The 21,521-nt window shown below is 43.1% G+C and overlaps 1 protein-coding gene across 9 annotated transcripts in view; it reads right to left on the bottom strand.

The window, feature by feature from the left end:
• The window catches only part of NEO1 (neogenin 1), a 256,385-nt gene that overhangs the window by 2,609 nt on the left and 232,255 nt on the right, over window positions 1-21,521 (bottom strand). For 7 of the 9 annotated variants that reach the window (XM_073012297.1, XM_038010150.2, XM_008015976.3 and 4 more), the window contains 5 exons: window positions 17,609-17,756; window positions 12,204-12,442; window positions 11,506-11,598; window positions 7,192-7,350; window positions 2,114-2,377 (listed from right to left, as the gene is read on the bottom strand). In XM_073012297.1, coding sequence (XP_072868398.1) covers window positions 2,114-2,377; window positions 7,192-7,350; window positions 11,506-11,598; window positions 12,204-12,442; window positions 17,609-17,756 — 903 coding nt within the window. The remainder of the gene's footprint in view (window positions 1-2,113; window positions 2,378-7,191; window positions 7,351-11,505; window positions 11,599-12,203; window positions 12,443-17,608; window positions 17,757-21,521) is intronic. The other 2 variants (XM_008015977.3, XM_038010153.2) reach the window with 1 other exon arrangement.

Genomic DNA, 21,521 nt, shown 5'->3' with positions numbered 1-21,521 from the left:
ACTGTATGTGACAAAATGGAAAGTATGCATGAAGTACTTCAGCTGTGTACAAAGTATGACAGCTATCTTTTTTTTTTGAGACGCAGTATCTCCTTATTGCCCAGGCTGGAGGGCAGTGGAGCGACCTTGGCTCACTGCAACCTCTGCCTCCTGGGTTCAAGTGATTCTCCTGCCTCAGCCTCCCGAGCAGCTGGGATTACAGGTGTCTGCTACCACGCCCGCTAATTTTTTGTATTTTTAGTAGAGAAGGGGTTTCACCATGGTGGCCATGCTGGTCTTGAACTCCTGACCTCAGGTGATCCACCTGCCTCAGCCTCCCGAAGTGCTGGGATTACAAGCGTGAGCCACTGCGCCCGGCCAACAGCTGTCTTAAATAAAGGCACTTGTGAGAGTTTGAGTTTTGAGTTGAATGTTTTTATCATGGAATATCACTGTTAGTTCAAAGCCAGACAAACTGGTTCTTGAGACATCTTTTAGAAAATGAACAAAGTGAGCCTGTCAATTCAAGGCACACAATGGATAGTGTTTCCTGCCAATGATAAAATTTAAGTTTTAAGTAAAAATGAACATTTTGGAAAACTTGCATCTGCCACCATGGTCTTGAGAACTTAATACTTACACATTTTGGTGATATTAATGAATATGTTTTTAGATACTGAATGAAATGTATCACTATTTGCAGAATTTGTATAATGCAGTGAACCAATATTTTCTAAATGACTGACATGTGATGTTTTATTATGGTGCATTAAATGCAAGACAGATGCATGAATTTTAATGGAATAAAGTATAAATAGTTCATAGATAAGGTTTCAGATTTCACTTTACAAACAAACCTTTAAAAAACTACAACTTGTTGAGTTTTGCTGTAGTATCAAAAAAGAATATCCACAATTATCTGAAAAGGTTATAAAAATACTCTTTCCTTTTCCAATTACATATCTGTTAGACCAGATTTTCTTCTTATATTTCAACCAAAACACCATATTGCAACAGATTGAATGCAGAAGCAGATAGGAAAATCCAGCTGTCTTTTATTAAGCCAGACATTAAAGAGATTTGCAAAAAATAAAACGACTCTTCTCACTATATTTTTGTTTTGAAAATAGTTGCTTTTCAGCCGGGCATGGTGGCTCATGCCTGCATTCCCAGCACTTTGGGAGGCCGAGGCAGGTGGATCATGAGGTTAGGAGATCAAGACCATCCTGGCTAAGGCAGTGAAACCCCGTCTCTACTAAATACACAAAAAATTAGCTGGGCATGGTGGTGGGCACCTGTAGTCTCAGCTGCTTGCGAGGCTGAGGCAGAAGAATGGCGTGAACCCGGGAGGTGGAGCTTGCAGTGGGCCGAGATTGCACCACTGCACTCCAGCCTGGGTGACAGAGTGAGACTCCGTCCCAAATAAAAAAAAAAAAAAAAAGGAAAATAGTTTTTCATAAAAATATGCTGGTTATCCTAACGTGATAGATTGCTTTTTTAAATGAATAAAATACTTCAACAATTTCTTAGCTTTAATTTGAATACGGTAAATAGTGATAGATATAACCCACATGAAGAAAAGCTCTTCTATATGCTCAATAGCTTTTAAGCTATAAAGGGGTACTGAGACCAGAAATTTTGAAAATCACTGACTTATTCTAAAACAAATGAATAGGTAACAATTAAGTGCAGAAAGCAAGCATGCCTTTGAGGTCAGGGGACTGTTACTGAGCTGTGTGGATTTGGGTAAATGACTTTCCCTTTACAGGGTTCCTTTCCCTATCCTGAGGTTCCCTCTGCTTTCACCACCCTATGAGTCTAAGCCTTGGCCTCCCTGATCCCTTCTCTAGTTTGCAGGGACCTTATGAAGTGAGGTGATCCCAGGGGGCTGAGCAGACTAGATCTGCTATCCATTCCCATGCCATTGGACTTACCACCAAAGGTGCTGCACATCAAACCCAATTCAAAAGGTCAGCCCACAAACTTCTTGGGTGGCGCAGTGGCACACTGCTACTCTAACTGAATTGCTGGGATAGGCTTGGAGGATATTTGCTTTGCTGTACTTCAAGGAAGGGTGACTTTATCCAAGCCTGAGTCAAAGGGTCCCTCCAGGTATGCTGCCATCCTCACTCACCTTGCTGGGATAGTAATGGTGTGCTTGGCAATGCAGGATCATAGGTGGGAGGTCCTGGAGGCGGGACTGCCGGCACAGCGAAGCTCTTCAATGGGTGGGAAGGGCGAACATGGGCAGTGGGAAGACTCTGGCCTGAATCTTCCTCTTGGGAGCTGGCCAAGTAAGAGGAGCTGGTAGCACCTTCAGGGTCCTGGTGATCAGTGCAGCATGTTTGAGATGAGGAGGCTGGCATGGTGTCAGTGCTGGGGGTATTTCGAACGGATTCTACAGCAAGAAAGTCTAAGTGTTAGTATTTCTTTTGCCATTAAATATGTGAAAGTCCCAGAGTTTGGCTACTTCTAGGGGTTCCCTAAACCAACTCAATAGCACTTGTGATCAGTGCTAGTCCAAGAGAACATGGATTAGCACCACTGCCAGGGATAAGAATGGAGTCTCGAACAATTTTGTACTCAACCAGCTATTCCAGTTTTTCACCTCACAGCTAAGTGGTCACAATTTTATAGATTTAAAGTTCTTCTCATTATTTACTATGGAGCACATGTAAAGGTTCCTGAGATGACTAAGATATTAAGATATAAATAAGTATAAAAGAAAATTAAAAACTTCACTCACTGGAATCTTAAGAGAGTGGCCTTTCATAGACAACCATGGCTAATCACCAAGGCTGGCTGGGTACCTGACAGTAGCCAGCTCTACTGACAAGGCCTGGTGGTCACTGCAGGAGAGGCCAATGCCACAGGCCTTCATGCCTCCAGGGGCTGTGCATGGCCTCATCACAGCAAAAACCCCATAGCTCAAGTGAGAACCGGGCAACGAACAGAGCAGCCCAGAGGTCTCCACACAGCTTTCAGATCATGCCAAATGAAGGGCATTTTTGATGCAGAGAAAGAAATGGGGATAGATTAGCCTGGAGAAGGGAAGGCTCAGGAAGAACATGATAACAATCTCAAAATATAAGAAGGGGCAGTTTTTCTGGAAGGCAGCACAGCAGGGTAGAAAAGCACGGACTCTGGAATCAGACAGATCTGGACTGTAATCTTTGCATACTAGCTCGGTGAATTTGACAAAGTCACTGAGTATATCTGAGTCTCAGTTTCTTCATCTACAAAAGAGGGAGAATAACACATAATTCTTTGAGGATTAAATGAGATGTATGAAAAGTGCTGAACACGGTGCTTGAATATCTGAAAATATTCTTTTCTTTGTAAATTACTGGGTGCTTACTTTAAGCCAGGCACTATGCTAGCTGCTTTACATTCATTAGCTTACTCGATCCTCAAAGTAACTCAGAAGGCACTAGGAGGTTAAGCAAATTGCCCACTTGCACAGTTAGAACTAGCAGGGTGGAATCTGAATCCCTGCCTTCCAACTTCCACACACATGCTCTGGATCACCACACACCTTTCCATACACAGAGTACCACCTGCCCCTACCCTGTGGGGCAGAAGCAGCACCAAGGCCCGGGGAGATCACATGAGGAAGACCCTTCCAACAGCGTGAGCTGGTGACCACCTTCCCCACCCGCGAGGAGAGGCACGGAGGACACAGCTCAGGACAATGAACTGTACCAGGTAGCCTGAAGGCCTCTTCTGACTTCTGGAGTTCTCAACCTTAGCAAGTACAGTAGTCCCCCTTATCCACGCTTTTGCTTTCAATGGTTTCAATTATCTGTGGCCAACTGCTGTCCAAAAATTTAAATGAAAAATTCCAGAAATAAATAATTCATAAGCTTTACATTGTGCACCATTCTGAGTAGTATGATGAAATCTTGCGCCATTCCACTGGGGATGTGCATTATCCCTTAGTCCAGCCTCTCCAGACTGCGTATGCTACCTGCCCTTGAGTCACTTAGCAGTTGTCTCAGTTATCAGATAGAGAAAGCAGATATAAAGGGTTCAGTACTACATGTGATTTCAGGCCTCCACTGGGGGGTGGGGGAGGGCGGATCTTGAAATGTATCCCCACAGATGGGGATACTGTAAAGCATGAGCAATCTGCAGAAATCCAACACATTTCCCTGTCTTTGTTGCTGAGGTAGCAGTGAATCTGTGCCCTCGGGCTCTGAGAAGTCAGGCCACACCAGTCATGAGTGGCACCTCTGATCTTGGGTCCACGAATGAGGGACTCATACACCCTCCCAAGTGTGCCTGACTGTGTTGGCCCTACCAGGCTTAGGCCACTCCTCATCCCTTAAAGGGGTGTGCTGAGGATCTCTTCTTAGGCTTGCTCAAGTTAGCCATCCCCACGGTGGGGGAGCTGGTGGTCCCCCTGTGATCCTGGGTGGGATAGAAGCTGGGCAGGGTAGAAGCTGGCTAGGAAGGGTAGCAGGGAGGAGGAGAGAGAAGAGTAAACTCACGTCCAGACCATGTCAGTCTGTATTGGCAGATATGTTAGATCAGCTCTGGGCAAACAGGCCTCTCCTGACTGCCTCAATGGTCTGTAACTAGATATATAAGCTTCTGAGGGCCAAAGAGATGGTGCAAAAGGTGAAAAAGGAAAATGGGGTTGCCTATATGAGTCAGCACCCTGGCCTGCTACCACAGACCAGGGCTGCCTTTTACAACTCCAGGAGCCCCAGGCATGTTGCTTTCTACACGAAGGGTGCTCCCTGACACTGTGCAAAATCACTGGCCTGCTCAGAATCCATGCTGTAAGTAAAATTCCTGCTTTGGCAAGGGGCCTACTTCCTGACTGACTTGCCTCTTAAAGAGTTAAGACACACAGAGTTCACATTGGCCAAGTGATTGGACAAGAGGAAAGTGCTTTTCCACCGTCAAGTGGTGGTGACACAGTGAATGTTCCTTAGAGCAGAGACTGGCCCTGCCTAGCCCACATATACCAAGCTGTGGCAACACTCTGAGCTCCAGGGACACAAAAGCTTAAAAAAGTGCAATAGTGAAAAAGAACTTTGATCATTTCTGGATACTTGCTCTACATTTCAAACCAGTCTTCAGCGAGTCTATCACTTTAGTTTTACCTTCCTTTACGCAACTGGTCATCAAAGCATGGACTCTCTTAGTAATGCAAATTATTCTTTCCCCCGCTCTTCACTTTCTGCCTACATTCATAGAGAAGGGAATGCTTACCAACACTAAATCACAAGGGAGAGGGCTGGGTAGGAGCTGCCATGCTCCTCTCCAATCCCCAAACCCAGCAGGAAGGAGGAGGGCCTGATTTGATTGGAAGGTGCCTGCCATCCACTCAAGCCGGACCACATCCTAGCGTGTGAGATTCCCTGGCCTTAAAAATGGAGAAACAGGGTTGGGCACAAAACCTCCTTTCTAAGAGCGGTGTGGAGGCTGCTTTCTGGTCCTCTGTTCTATCTGAGACTATGTCTGTAAGGCAGACTTTGGCTCTCCATGCAGCTGGCTGGAGTAACTGTCTATCTTGTAAACCATCTTTCCTAAATGCGGGACTTCAAATTGGGATTTGGAAGGAGATAGTAGAAAGGTTATATATATATATATATATATATATATATATATATATATATATATAATATTTAATATTTAGTAGAGACGGGGTCTTGCCTTGTTGCCCAGGCTGGTCATGGACTCAAGCGATCCTCCTGCCTCGGTTGCCCAAAGTGCTAGAATTACAGGCATAAGCCACAGTGCTCAGCCTGGAAGGCCAAATTTAGATGTGAATTCAAGCAGCATTCTCCAAATCAGGTAATAGCTTTGGGAGTAGATAATGTCAGGAATTATTACACACCCCTTAATAAAGCTTCATTTGATGTTTTGGGTATGTTTATGATTGATAAAAACTTGAAAGAATGGGGACCGGGTGTGGCGGCTCATGTCTGTAATTTCAGCACTTTGGGAGGCCAAGGCAGGCGGATCACTTGAGGTCAGGAGTTTGAGACCAGTCTGGCCAACATGGGGAAACCTCGTCTGTACTAAGAATACAAAAATCAACCAGGCGTGGTGGCGTGTGTCTGTAATCCCAGCTGGTTGGGAGGTTGAGGCAGGAGAACTGCTTGAACCCAGGAGGTGGAGGTTGCAGTGAGCCGAGATTGCGCCACTGCACTCCAGCCTGGGCGACAGAGTGAGACTCTGTCTCAAAAACAAACAAAAAAACCAAAGAGAAACAAAAAACTTAAAAAAATGGGGATATTACTAGGAACCCAAACTTCTAGCATAAAGTTTTGAGGTTCTTTTAAAATGGAACTCACTTGAAATTCCCTTATTCCCCAGAGCAGCAAAACTCAGTTCTATCAGTAACATAATAACTATTAATAGGCAAGTTTCAAATGGTGGAAAAATAATACGTTGAATATATGGGAAGTTGCTAGGCTTGCCGTTTAAAACTGAGGATGAAAATTAATTTTCAATTAATGAAGAATAATACTTACATCACTTGCTGTCCCCACACCTTCACTATTTCCTCCTTAAAACTTTGATAATGCGGTTTTCTAAGATTTCCAAACTGGGACTTGTTTGTCTAGCAACATGTTTCTTTAAATACATTGCAGATTGTTATGCTAATTTCCTGTTTCTGCAGAGAGGATCTATTCCTGCGCATCCCTTCCTAATTTTAATAATCCTGAGGTTTACATCAGGCACCCTGTGGTCTACAATACACACAACTCCATGTGGCTGGTGGCCCCACTGCCCCTTGGATGTTGTTTGCACTTTGGTCCACGGTGGAAGTAAACTGTATGTAACAGTTAACCTTTGGACCTACCCAACGTTAGGGTGACTGCCAGGCAAAGGCAACCACAAGTGTCTGAAATCACCCAGGATGAGTTTTCCTTTCAAATTAGAGGATTAAAAGAAATAAAGAAATTGGAAAAAAGGACTGAGTTAAAGTGTAATTTTATGGAACAAGGGATGCTTATGTGATTAGAGATACTGTTTTTACTAAAAGGAGACTTTGCACTGAATGTTTAAAACTTAAGTAGAAATATAGGGTGAATTTTACAGAAACAAATTTGAGTCAGTCACAGAAATGTTATGCTAAGTAAATAAAATAGAAAAATTCCAAATCCCTCTTCTAAGTAGGGCAAGCCCTTCCCCATTTCCGCTTGCTGACTCCTTTGGAATGGTTTCCATCTGGGCTTGATCCTCATCTCTCACCTGTGGAATTGGCCCTGTCTGAAAGGGACATGGATGTGCCAATGGGCCATGGGCTGCCCGGGTGGTAGAGATGACTGCGAGCTGGAGAAGCGAGGCTGCTGGAGTGGAAATGATGGTGAGGGTGATCGAGGGAATGGATGGGATGGGCACTAATCACAGCTGTGAATGAACACAAGACAGAGAAATGCTTAACACGCTTGCACAAACACACACAAATCACAGTTCAAGAGCAAAGTCACCCCCTTCCCACCTCCCATACAGTCCAACCACTCCCTTGGGTTTTTGGTGGCAGCTGACTAGATCTGGTCAATTAGCCATTGATTTTTACATTTGTTTTTTAAAAATGAACATACTCTTTTGCATATGTCTACATATGTATAGAAAAAAATGTCTGAGGAATACATACTAAAATGTTAACAGTGATTATCTTGCAGGGAAGAGTGGTCAGGATTAAAATAATATTTTTCTTTTGGCTTATCTGTATTTTCCAATTCTACTATAATAAACATGGATTACATGAGTTATTACAAATATCTATTTGAATATGTCACAAAATATAAATCCATAAGCCAATACATAAATTGAGTTTCTATTTTGTCCTGCTAAAAAGGATAGAAAGAAGTCCCTTCTTTTTCGAGTATATTCCTAATTCATTCTGCCTTTGTTAAACCTGCTGTATTAAGCATTTAATGGGTATTCAGGCCAAATAAATAAGTAGCTGCTTAATCAGCTTTCATGTCTTAAAATAAATGCAAATGGAATTGAACTCTGATGGTCCCATCTAGTACTAAAAGCATGAATCACTGGCCAATGGCACCATCTTTTACTGCTTCCAGTCTGGGGACTCAGCCATACCCATCTGCATTTAGGAGAATAAATGGCTCTTTCCTTCTCACACTGGTTAAGGATTCAATTAACTGTGTTTAGCTAAAGAATCTGAAATTTCCACACAGATTTCACATACTACTTTCTATGAAGACAGAGATTCCATGTACAACTTTCTACGAGGCTTCATTATCCATCTGAGACGAAAACAGATAAAATTAGAAGACCAGAGTCTTGGAATAAACTTTTCTGAGGAACTCCCTTGGAGTGGTTGTAGAAATGGTGCTTTTAAGGTCAAGATAACCAGCTCTACCCCCACCAAACAGGTAAATAGGCCAAAGCTTACTAGCAATATAGGGAATCTTTTTTTCTCTAAACAAAGGCCTCATGAACTTAATAATACAACTTACTTAACACTTAGTGGCCTATTGAAATGTCTTCTGTCCCCAGGGATCTCCCTAAAGTCTTTGTGGGGCTATTCAACATTACTCTGCTGAAGAGAAATCCTGGTCAACAAAACGGATGCCTTTACTTTCCAGCTATCCCTTGTCCTGGCCACACGCAAGCAAGCAGGTGGCATGACTGGGACCCCTGAGCACTGCTGCCCGTTCCTTCCCTCTCAAGGCCTGAGGAACAGAAAAGGGGCTTTTCCTCAGGTGCTGCTCTTGGGGACCAGAGGCTCCAGGTTGTGCCTGGGAATAAAACACAACACAGGAAAGCTGCCTGAGGAGGGCTCTTGGGGTAACTGGGGAGTCGGCAACTCCTCTAGGGGAAGACAGGTAGTTTTTAGAAGTGGGTGCTTCAGACTCAGTGTTTTCCAGAATTCAGGCTGGGGTAGGGGGAATAAACCTGATTTTTACCTAGGAAAGGACAATTTGAGAGCATTTTAGGACTCTCACAAAGGAAAAACAAAATTGACTTTTTTCCCTTTATAAGGCATTTCCAGTCTTTCCAGGTAAGTAAAAAAAATAAAGCAGTGTGAAAGTGCTTGCCTAGGATATAGTAGGAAATCAGCAGCTGTTAGCTGACTCTGAACTTGATACTTTGGTGCATGGCCCTGGATGGAGCCATGTCCCGGCACCAGCAAGCCCTTCCTGGCACTGCTCAGTCATTTAAGACCAGGGTAGGTGGGTGGTGGGTACATGGCTCCCGCAGCATTCCAGGGTCTAGAGCTCAGGGAATACCAGCTTGTGAAACAGAACTGTAGTCATGTGGGTTTTAAAAACAGTATCTGAAAACCTAAACACCATAAGTGGATCTTACGGTTGCAGGTTTTTGAAAGATTCCACTTACCCACCCAACTGTTAAGGCACAAATTAAATAATATTGTATATCGGTGCAAACTCCTTCCCCAACATCAAAAAAAAGAAGAATGGTATCAACTGGACAACAGATCTTTTTTACTTAACATATTTAAAAGTAAAATACATCTAGAAATAAAGATAGCAAAATTTTAAAAGTTTTCAAAATAAGCCAGTTCAGGTAGGAACTGAAGTCTTATACATAACAAACAAATAAGCAGTAGTGCTAGCATCTTCTTGATCAATCAGAAGCAACTAGAATGGATTAATTTACTCTTCTTGGGCATTTGTATCTTTAAACCTGGGAACCCCATCCAGGGCACCTCTTATAAGAGGGAAACCAGGTTTTCCCCCGCATGCTTCCAAGTCCAGGCCTTTCTTTCCATCAAGGACCACAAGCATAAGCTACTCTGAGCTGAAATTACCTATTAACAAATAAGGTGTTACTCTTTCAAAGACGATCTTTGTAATAATCTTACACGTTTGTGTATAGTGTTTGTGGGAGAGGGAATGGGTGTGCAGACATCCACATGCTTGGAGCTTCCACCAAGAGGTTGGGGATTTGAGGAACTTTTCCAAGTGCACGATGTCATTGTGCACCTCGCTGCATGTATGACATTCACGGCTATTAAATCTCATCATTTGTTGACAGATGGCTGAGAATTCCCTCAACTGCAAGCCCCACTGTTCTAGCTAGTCTGAAAGGCTTCATTTCCTTGAAAACAGTGACAAGAGAGAGGACACAGTAGTTTGAAAGAATTGGTTTGTCCCACTGCTTTCTGGTTTAATCATGATATTTAACTTATTTTGAATTTCAACTATTATTAAAAGAGGCTCAGAAACCTTTATGCTTATCAAAGTGAGGCACGAATCAAGAATGAAAAATGTTGTTTAAAAAATTCCGGCTGGGTGGGCATGGTGGCTCATGCCTGTAATCCCAGCACTTTGGGTGGCTGAGTTGGGTGGATCACCTGAGGTCAGGAGTTTGAGACCAGACTGGCCAACACGGTGAAACCCTGTCTCTACAAAAAACTAGCCAGGTGTGGTGGTGAGTGCCTGTAATCACAGCTACTTGGGCGGCTTAAGCTGGAGAATTGCTTGAACCCGGGAGGCAGAGGCTGCAACGAGCTGAAATCGTGCCACTGCACTCCAGCCTTGGCGACAGAGCAAGACTCTGACTCTGTCTCAAAAAAAAAAAAAAAAAAAAAAATCCATACAATAAAACCTAAAGCTATTCTAAAATATAAAGTCTAATAATTTTATTTTTAAATTTTATTACTTTAACTAATTTAGAGACTGGCTCCTGGCTCTGTTGCCCAAGCTGGAGTGCAAAGGTGCAAAATCGTAGCTCACTGCAACCTTAAACCCTGGGTTCAAGAAATCCTTCCATCTCAGCCTCCTGGGTAGCTGGGACTACAGGTTGTGTGCCATGATGCCTGGCTTTTTTTTTTTTTTAATTTTTTTTTTTGAGACCGAGTCTCACTCTGTCACCCTGGCTGGAGTGCAGCAGCACGACCTTGGCTCACTGCAACCTCTGCTTCCCAGGTTCAGGAGATTCTCGTGCCTCAGCCACTTGAATAGCTGGGATTACAGACTTGCACCACCACACCTGGCTAATTTTTGTCATGGCTAATTTTTATTTTTATTTTTTTTGGTAAAGATGGGGTCCCACTACAACATTGCCCGGGCTGGTCTAGAACTCCTGGCCTCCAGCAACCCTCCCACCTTGGTCTCCCAAAACACTAGGATTATAGGTGTGGGCCACCTTGCTTGGCCTTCAAATCTATTAATTAAAAAAATAAATTCCATAGGTGCTCATTAGCACTGGTATCAGGAAGCACAACGAAAACTTGTAACATCGGGCTATCCTTAGCCCTAGTCTGGAGGGAAGCTTTCCCATCTCTCCTATAGAGATACGATGCACTTTTAGGGAGACCTCCCTATTCCCGGGGATCTGGAGACATTGGCTTTTCAGCTTATTTACCATAAACGTAACGACGCTAGCCTCAAGAATAATGTTTGTTGCAAAATATGGCAAGTGTTTGGTACTTCCTCCTTCAAGGTGTCAAAGCTTTGGTAGATTATCTTTGTGTTAGAATCCAGTGAAGTCAAAAAGATCATTCACAGTTGTTCCCCTACATGACTGAACAGATTGGTAGCACTGAGGAAAAGAGAAGCTTCTACTTACGCTGGGGTGGCTGGGAGTCAAAGGGCATCATCATTTTTGGTCTCATTCCCCGCCTTCCAGCCAGTGTAGACATGCTGTCCTCTGACTCATGCCCTAGATGTTAAATGTGGAGGTTAGTTACCAGCATGTGCCCTATGCCACTGAGCAGCCTCAACAGTGAAACATTTCTAGTAGGGGATTCAGAATTCACAAACAACACAATGGGGACAAGACATTTCTGCAAGAAGTGAAATAAAGAGGAAAATGATCATGAGAGCATCACAAGAGTTCCTGCTGAATCAATGTGGACGTCACAATGCTGCCCGCCACACTTCACAGAGTGTCTGAAAGGGCCTCCAGACGAAGAACGTTCTGAATACCACAATGCTAGCTGCAAGCCAGCTGAAGACACTGAATGAAATGCACAGACATGGGCTAGCTAGCAGCCTCAAATGCTTAAATATCACACTGCCGAAGCCTGATGAGAGACCTAAAAGATCTGCAAGATTGTCTCGTATGGGTGTGTACCTATACGAGTACCTCTCTCCCATAAGAAGCTAGCTATTCTTTATCATATGTTCCCAAATCTTATAACACACATTTCTCTAAATCTGATGTCATATAGGAATTACCAAATGAAGGCAACCTCAGGGGGAAAATGATTTAAATGAAAACAGTCTCCTAACATTTGAGGAAAAAACCTACACTTAAAATGGTACCTCTGTATGAATTTCGCCTTTGATGGATATTGCTGTCCATGGAGTTGTCAACTGGTGTGATATCCTGAGAGTTGCGAGGAATTGGAGTATCAGTCATGATGGGGTTTGGGTCTGGAGACTTATCAATGGGTTTCAGCTCCAGTCTCTCATGATGGATCCAGAGATCTGGAGGTTTCACATCTTTGGAATTCCCTTTGTACTTATGAGAGCCATTCACTGATTTGCAGGCAGCTCGCTTCCTAGGCACGAAGTTAAGAGAAGTTTCTTAACTCATTTGAACATATTCGTCAAAAGGCTTGAGTGATTAAAACTGCCTTTTCTGAGAGATGTTTCAAGCAAAGGCAAAAACTAAAAACATACCTCCTGCCCCCAACAATAACAACAACAACAACAAAAAGCTTGCTCCTGGGGAGAGTAAATGTATCTCTATTTTGTCCACACATATTTAGACACTTACCAGGGTTTTATGTTTGAATCCTGCCTTGTGACTACTTTTTTTTGACTGTTAAAAGATTAAGATAGCATTTTTCATTACATAATCTCTAAACCAGAAGGTTCATCCACAAGTTTCCAATTAGAGCAATGTAGAAACATAACAACGGAGTAGAAGGAAAGTCTATGGCTTATAAAGGAGGGCGGCAACAACCTTTTTTTTTTTTTTTTTTTTTTTTGAGATGGAGTTTTGCTCTTGTTGCCTAGGTTGGAGTGCAATGGTGCGATCTTGGCTCACTGCAACCTGGCCTCCTGGGTTCAAGCGATTCTCCTGCCGCAGCTTCCCGAGTAGCTGGGATTACAGGCATCTGCCACCACGCCCAGCTAATTTTTGTGTTTTTAGTAGAGACAGGGTTTCACCATGTTGGCCAGGCTGTTCTCGAACTCCTGAACTCAGGTGATCCACCGCCTCGGTCTCCCAAAGTGCTGGGATTACAGGCGTGAGCTACTGCGCCTGGCCGGAACAACTTCGAAGACTGCTAAACTAGGACTACAAACTAGATGGAGTCAAGAATGGGGACAACAATGTCTACTCCTCTGTGTTTTAGCTTCTCCATTCACTCTCTTACTTACCCCTAATGAGGACATACTGGGTACCCAGTGTATGCCAGATCCTGTGCTAGACTGCTATGCCCTCAGAATTTTTGATGAAGTGAGGAATACAGATGTTGAACTATTATTTTAAAATGTTCTGAGCTCACTGAAATGCCAAATGTTAGAGTAACTTCTTAAAAGTTGGACTTAAGCTGAACAGGAAAAACCTAGAGGAGGAAGCGTCATTTAAACTAAGACCTAAAGGGAATAGAAAGTGCATTCCAGGTGGTGAAATCAGCTTATGTCAAAACCCTAAAGCAGACAGCAATGCCCTGGTGGTATATTAGAAGGATTTTAAGAAATCCTGAGTAGTGGGCACATAGTGAACCCTGCAGAGAATGATGTGAAATAATACTAGAAAGGTAGTCAGGGACCAGATCATACAGAGCCTTTAGGACAATGCTAAGAGTCTGAACTTCCCTTTGTGAGTAATGAGAAACCATTAAATGGTTTTAAGCAAGAGAGTAAAGAGATCACTTCTGAGTTAAAACTTTATACCAGCTGTGATGTGAGGAATGGCCCTGTGGGGTTGGGGATAGAAGAGGAGACCAGCTAGGATGCTACTGCAATCTCAGCCATAACTGATGGCATGGGACAGTGGGAGTAGAGGCAAGAGGCAGATTTGAAAGTTATTTGGGAGGCAGATATGACAGGTCTTGGTAAATAAATGGATGTAGGGTGAGGTGGGAGTAAAGAAGAAAGAAGAGTACAGGATGATGTTAAGGTTTCTGGTTTAAGTCACTTAACATTGGGTTTAAAGCAGCAGAAGCGGGTTTGCCTAAAAAAATGATGAATTCTGCTCGGGGTGTGCTGAATTTGAAGTGTCTCTGAGACATTCAAGAAGAAATGTAGAAGAGAAAACTGGGTGTGCAAGTCTGATACTCAGAGGAGGGAAGCCTTGGCTGGAGACAGAAATACAAGAGTAGCTGGAATGCTGAAGCCATGGGAGCAGATGAGATCACTTGGGGAGAACACAGAAGGAGAAGAGAGTAAGTCCAGGCCCAGGCCCTGAGGAATGTCTGTATTTGATGGCTAGGTAGACAGGAGGGCCTATGAAAAAAAACAAAAACAATACAAAACATGCTGTTATGGATACAAAAGAAGAACACGTTTCCAGAAGGAAGGAACAGCTGACTGTGTGAAATGTTGTTGAGAGACTAAGATGAGAACTGAAAAATGTTCTGTGGCTTTAGCAATATGGCAGTCACTGGTGACCTCCACAAAAGCAATTCTGGTGAAGTGGTAGGGGCAGAATAAAGATTAGAAAGGACTGATGCATGGGTAGGGAGTGAACAGACATAAGAGTGTAAGCAAGTAATCAAGGAAATCTGTGGTGGACAAGGCAGGTTTGTAAGCAGCTGGTGATAAGGACCATACAGGGGGTGGGGGTAGGGGTAAGGTTGTAATTATAATTATTCCTTAATTATAATTAAGAAGAAGTTAGAGAACACTTAAATACTGAAGAGGTGGCCAATAATGAGTAAGAGGTCAGCTATGCTGGAGAGAGGAATAATAGCAGGTAAAAAGTCTTAGAAAAATGGAAGACAATGAGATTCAGGGGGTAAAGGGTGGAAGTGGCTTCAAACAGGGGAAGTACACTTAGGAGGGAAGAGGAAACAATGATCACCAGTGTAGAAAGGTGTCAGATTTGATGGCGGTGTGCTGAGGTCGTTCTCATCTGACAGTTTCTGCCTTCTTCATGAAGGAGAAGCCCAGCTTATCTGTTGTCAGTCAAGGGCTAAGGCGGAATGTGCTGAGAACCAACGAGGGTTTAGATTCTCTAAGTGCTCTGTCAATTTTGAGGTTGTAAGACTCTCTAAGCAGCTACCATCTAAATGAACCTCAGGTATTACAGAGGAAGAAAAGTAGCCAGAAAAGCTCACTTATATTTTTCAACAGTCAATGGAATACTTGCAAAGCAGATACCCGGGGAAGTGGGGGAGGGGAAAACCCTGTGAAGATCTGATACGATGACTTTCGACAAAGGGACCCAAATCTGTAGGATGTGCCAATACACAGAATAGAGCCTATTACCAACTCATCTTCTTACTTTCAATCTGAAGACTGAGTACCTTATTAAGGAGGCGCAGGCGGGCAGATCACCTGAGGTTAGGAGTTCGACACCAGCCTGGCCAACATGGTGAAACTCCGTCTCTACTAAAAATACAAAAATTAGCCGGGCATGGTGGTGCATGCCTGTAATCTCAGCTACTTGGGAGGCTGAGGCAGGAGAATCACTTGAATCCGGGAGGTGGCAGTTGCAGTGAGCTGAGATTGTTCCACTGCACTCCAGCCTGGGTGACAGACTGAAATCCTGTCTAAAAAAAAAAATTTACTTTGAAGTCCTCCAAAGCACTAAGGAATTGTCATTTTGGTTTTCAAATTCTTTTAATAAAAGAACAATAAATAAAGATCCCAATATTTCTAAAACTAGATATAAAATCAAGTTCATAAAGACAGATAAATATGAAATGTCAAATAAAGAGGCTTGAAGAAAAGTTCTAGAGTAGAAAAATAAATGTAGTCTTTGAGGCTTTAAAAATAATAGTTTTCCACTACTAAAAGTAGATGGAGCCAGGTGCAGTGGCTCACGCCTGTAATCCCAGCACTTTGGGAGGCTGAGGCAGGTGGATCATTTGAGGTCGGGAATTCGACACCAGCCTGGCCAACATGGTGAAACCCCATCTCTACTTAAAAAATACAAAAGTTAGCCGGGGATGGTGGTGAGTGCCTGTAATCCCAGCTACTTGGGAGGTTGAGGCAGGAGAATTGCTTGAATCCAGGAGGCAAAGGTTGCAGTGAGCCGAGAACGTGCCACTGCACTCCAGCCTGGGCAACGAGAGACACCAGTTGTAAGAGGCAGTGGTCAGAAAGATTATAAAAGAAGCCTCCATTTTCTTGGAAAAATGATACAGTACAAGCTATGGAAAGCTATTTCATTTGGGCAAAAGAAAGAGAGATTTAAAATATCACATAACCTACAAAAAATGACATAAAGTCATTACCAGTAGCAGTTACAGGGTAGACTGTACTTGCCCTGTACAGGTACAGTGAAAATGAACAAATTTATGATTATTAAATACATGCATCCTTGTCTTGGGCAGATTAAGTCTGCATGGATAATCACATAAACATGAATTTCTCTTTCTCTAGTGGAGCAACACCCCCATCTTATGATCTTTCAAGATATTGCAACTAAAGTCATTTTATTATCTATATTATGGTATTGCTATTAGGAATAACTCAGGAATCTCCTTTTTTTTCTATCTGTCTTGCCAACCAGATATTTGAGTTGAATGTAATTTAGGATCAAGGCTTCTTGCAAGTGTAGGAGTGTATGGTATCAGCAAGCGTTACATAACTAAGCCCCTTGCTATCTGCACTTAGACCATTACCCACAACCCTCAAAATCCCAGAGGAGTTCACGGCTAGCAGACATCTAGTCTCTCTGAGAAACGGATAAATTAATTATCAATGATCCTTTCCTGTTCATTAAAGCAACCCCACTCCCACCCCCACCCTCCACACTTGGTAGCACTTCTTTAAAAATATTCTTAAACTTAGATTTAGAATGACAGGCCTACGGTCTTCTTCCACCTAGGCTGGCATTTGTGCTGTGATACAGCCTGTGAGAATGCCCACAGACTCCTGGACATCGGGTTCACCATGGGCATGTACAGACAGTGCTCCAAAGGGGTGGCCAGCAACGCCAGACACTTTCCACTTTCCTCACCACATCTATTCTCTAGTTGGCTCTGTGACCTGAGAGGTTGAGCTACATTAACTACATCTACTTGGCAATCCTGCTGGGTTTCCTGGCTTCTAGCTGGGTACAGCTAATACTAGGCACTGGCAAGAGGCTGGAGGGTAGGTGTTTCTTCTCCTGCCACTGTCCGCTGGGAGGAGGCTGGCAACGGCTGCATGCCTCTAGCACCCACCTTGCTCTTGTCAGGAAGCCCTCTCCTACTGCTTCAGATCTCTGAAAACAGCTCTCTCCTCTTGCCCTTTCAGGCCCAAGGATGATGGTGTCTTATCATAGCTGCTAGCCTCTGAATATCCCTGCCTAGTTTTCCCTAACCCCACCTATGACTTTGTAAATCACCTCTTTTGAAATACTTTTAAATGTGCCACGTCTTTTCTGCCAGGACACTGACTGATACATGTAAGAGGAACCACTTCCCATTTTCTTTTAAAATATCTGAAATTCCTTTTCATGTATTTTTGTGCCTTAACTTTGTGTACCACTCCATATACAGAAGTCACATGGAAGCAAAAGATAAGATGCCAAAAATCTAAGGGGTGCATTTGGGGCTTCTTACTTTTTCTGGTGAGAGGTGGTACGACGGGTGCAAAAAACAGCGATAATCACAACCACCACGATGGTGATGACGCCAACAGAAACAATTATGACCAGCAGCATATTACTGTCCAGAGGAGAGGTGGGGCTCCCATGAGGGCTGTTACTGCCTGCAGAGAGAGAAACGGTATATGTGTTAGTGTTAGAGAATTTAAAACTTGCATACTATCAAGCTACAGAACCATTAATATCTCACTTGAACTTCTTGATCATTGCTTTGCCTCATATAAAAGTGCTGCGTGAACATGGCTCTCTCCTCTAGATGATGAGCTCCTAGACAGCTAAGAGTCTGTCCTGTGAACAGTGCTCAGGACAGAGCCTGCTCAAAGACAGTGCTTAATTAAAGCTTCTCAAATTGTACTGAACATTCAAGAGCTTTCAAAGGTTAAGATATACTTAGACAGATAAAGAGTCTTGCCTCTCTGGTGTCTCATGTGATACATAAACTCGTCTTGTAAAGCACCACTTATAAATCATTTAGTTTTCTGGTTTTCAAAACCATTTAAAAATGTTCATTCATACAAAGCAAAAGTTTTCCCCAGCAGACAGATATCTGAGATTATAGAAATTACATGAAAAGTAAAGTCTGTTTTTATAGATACACAGCTTATGCAGAGTTAATTCTCTTGTTCAACTTCAAGAAACAGTAGGTCTGAAGTATGCCTTAATTTGACAAATACTGAATGGTTACTATGTGTCAGTCATTGCTCTAGGTACTAAGGGTGCAATGGTGAACAACAAAGATGTGAATGTTTGGTGGGGGAATGGGACAAACGATAAATATGAAATTATTAGTTAATAACGAATGGTGTGAAAAAAAGAAAATGAGGGGATATGATACAGAGTGTCTGGGTAGCTAATTTAGATTGAGTGGTTAGAAAAAGCTTCTCTGAGAAGATGGCATTTAGTCGAGATCTGAATAAGAAAGATCCTATCATACAAGGGGAGGACCGTGAGGCAGGAACAAGCTTTTATCAAGGAAGAGAAATGCAGCCAGTGTTTAAGCAAAGAGATGCAAGTCAGAAGGAAGTGAGGAGGAAAAAGGGGATGAGGCTGGAAAAGTTGCAGAGGCAGGACCATTTAGGACCCCCTTTTTTTTTTTGAGATAGAATCTCACTCTGTCACCCAGATTTCCTGAAGAAGGAAATTGAGATTTTCTTTTCCTTTTCCTATTATTGTTATTGCTGAAAGGATGAGGTCTAGGCTTTGTAATCTAGCTCTAAGTCTTGCTGTCTTCCATTTCTTGAAGCACGTTTCTTTGCTTCCCTACTCATTATTTAAGCTATATATGCTCATATTATGAAATGTGGCAAATCCCACTACACATGTCTAACCACCAGAGAGAAATTCCTACCATCAAAGTATGGCCTGGAATATGTGTTCAAAAAAAAAAAAATCTCTTGGCTGGGCGTGGTGGCTCACGCCTGTAATCCCAGCACTCTGGGAGGCCGAGGTGGGTGGATCACGAGGTCAGGAGATAGAGACCATCTTGGCTAACACGGTGAAACCCCGTCTCTACTAAAATATACAAAAACTTAGCCAGGCATGGCGGCGGGCGCCTGTAGTCCCAGCTACTCAGGAGGCTGAGGCAGGAGAATGGTGTGAACCCGGGAGGCGGACCTTACAGTAAGCCAAGATCACACCACTGCACTCCAGCCTGGGTGACAGAGTGAGACTCTGTCTAGGTGGAAAACAAAAACAAACAAACAAACAAAAATAAATCTCCTGAAGTGGTTCTCCTAACAACCTGGCTTATACATTTATGTTCTAATCCAAACTTACACTCACTGTGGGAATCCCTTCCACAACGCTGGATTAACTGACCCTCCAACTTTGCTTCTTTGATTTTATAGACTATATCTAAGTACAGTGCTAAATCTGGGGCTGACTTAGAAGGGATTAAGAGCTTATTCTACATTTGGCTAAATCACTTTTATCTTTCATTTATGAGAAAAAGGTAAACAGACAGACAATTTAAACTGTACATACTGACCTTCAATAAAATAACATTTTTATATTTGGGAAAGACCATGATGGTACTGGGGCCACTAAAATGGACCATACTGTTCATATTAGAGTAGGGCTTTCCATAACACTGTCATTAACAGCAGTGCTGAACTACAGGGTTGGGTATTTGGTAGGGCAGGCATTGCAAATTAGAGGCTGGGGAGCTGAAGTATGGGAGGCAGGCAGAGGCGGAGGTGTTTCTTGCCTGCATTTAACTGACAAATTCTCATTTACTCACATCTGACCTCTAACGTGTGAGCTGGACAAAAGCTTTCTTCTAAGATACAGCAAGAGTAAGCTGCCAAAGAACAGTCCTACCAGGGACAATATATATGCCATTTCTTTATGCCTCATCTGGACTACTGTTTTTTTTCTTTCTTTCTTTTTTTTTTTTTTTTTTTTGGGACGGAATCTTACTGTGTCGCCCAGGCTGGAGTGCAGTGGCACAACCACAACCTCAGCTCACTGCAACCTCCGCCTCCTGGGTTCAAGTGATTCTCCTGCCTCAGCCTCCTGAGCATCTGGGGTTACAGGTGCAAGCCACCACGCCTGGCCTGTAACAGCTTCCTAACCCCTCTTCCCTGACTTTATACTCTTAGCCCCCAACTTATTCTTCACTGTTATCAGAGTAGTAATAGTTGACAATAAAACATGGATGTTATAGGGTACCAGTCACGTCAGATATTTCACATGTTATTTTTAGGATAAAGCTCTTATTTCTTAACACTGGTACTTGAGTTTTTGACAGGCTGATTCTAACCTGCACTTTCAAGTCAATCTCTACCCTCTCTATGCAGTGTGACTCCTGGAGAGAGCAGGCTGTTTTATTAGCGTATTGCCATGCCCCTGCACATGCTGATATTGCTTCCTGGAATGTTCATTCCCTTTCTTGACATTTAGCAATCTTCTAGCATCCTTGAAGATCCGGGTTAGACGGCACCTCTTCTTGGAAGCTTTCCCTTTATCAGGTAGTTTGTTACTCACTCCTCTTGCTCCCACAGCTTGTCACATACAGCCTGCATCTTTAAAAACGTGCATGCGGGCCCTGGGCGTGGTGGCTCCTGCCTATAATCTCAGCACTTTGGGAGGCCGAGGTGGGCGGATCACCTGAGATCAGGAGATCAAGACTAGCCTGGCCAACATGGTGAAAACCCATCTCTACTAAAAACACAAAAATCAGCGGGGCATGGTGGCGGGTGCCTGTAATCCCAGCTACTCGGGGGGCTGAGGCAGGAGAATCACTTGAACCTGGGAGGCGGAGGTTGCAGTGAACCAAGATCATGCCACTGCACTCCAGCCTAGGCAACAGAGCAAGACTCCATCTCAAAAAAAACAAAAACTAAAAAAACCAAAAAAAAAACATGCCATGCATGAGTGAATACATAAACGAAAGAAAGACAAAGGAGTAATTACTTTCCCCACAGCCTTAAAAATTACACGGTGGATACAATATAAATGTCACATATGCACGGAGAAGAAGAAACTCATAAACAGAGTCCTGGAACCTGGAACATAATTATTTCTGGAAGGATATACATTTGTCTGGTTCTTTTAAGGCTGATTTCATTAAAGTCTGGGCAGTTCCACTTTTGATGTAAGTAGATAGCTGGAGACTAAGACATCATTGTATTCCTACAATTACAATCCAAGTTACTAGAAGACAGGCGTTTTTCTCATATGTCTCTTTCTTCCATATGTGAAGAGACAGTAAGAGTCATTCCTAGTAGGTTTCCACATCTGGTATAGGACCCACTGCTTTTTTAGGTTGAATGCGACAGTGGGAAAAGCACAACCTGAAATGAGAAGCCCTGGGTTTCGATCCTAGGACTGCCATAATTAGCGGGTGGCCTCAGGCACATTACTTCTCC

The sequence above is a fragment of the Chlorocebus sabaeus genome, chromosome 26 (assembly GCF_047675955.1).
Source record: "Chlorocebus sabaeus isolate Y175 chromosome 26, mChlSab1.0.hap1, whole genome shotgun sequence".
NCBI lineage: Eukaryota > Metazoa > Chordata > Mammalia > Primates > Cercopithecidae > Chlorocebus > Chlorocebus sabaeus.
This window is presented reverse-complemented; position numbering and strand designations above follow the sequence as displayed.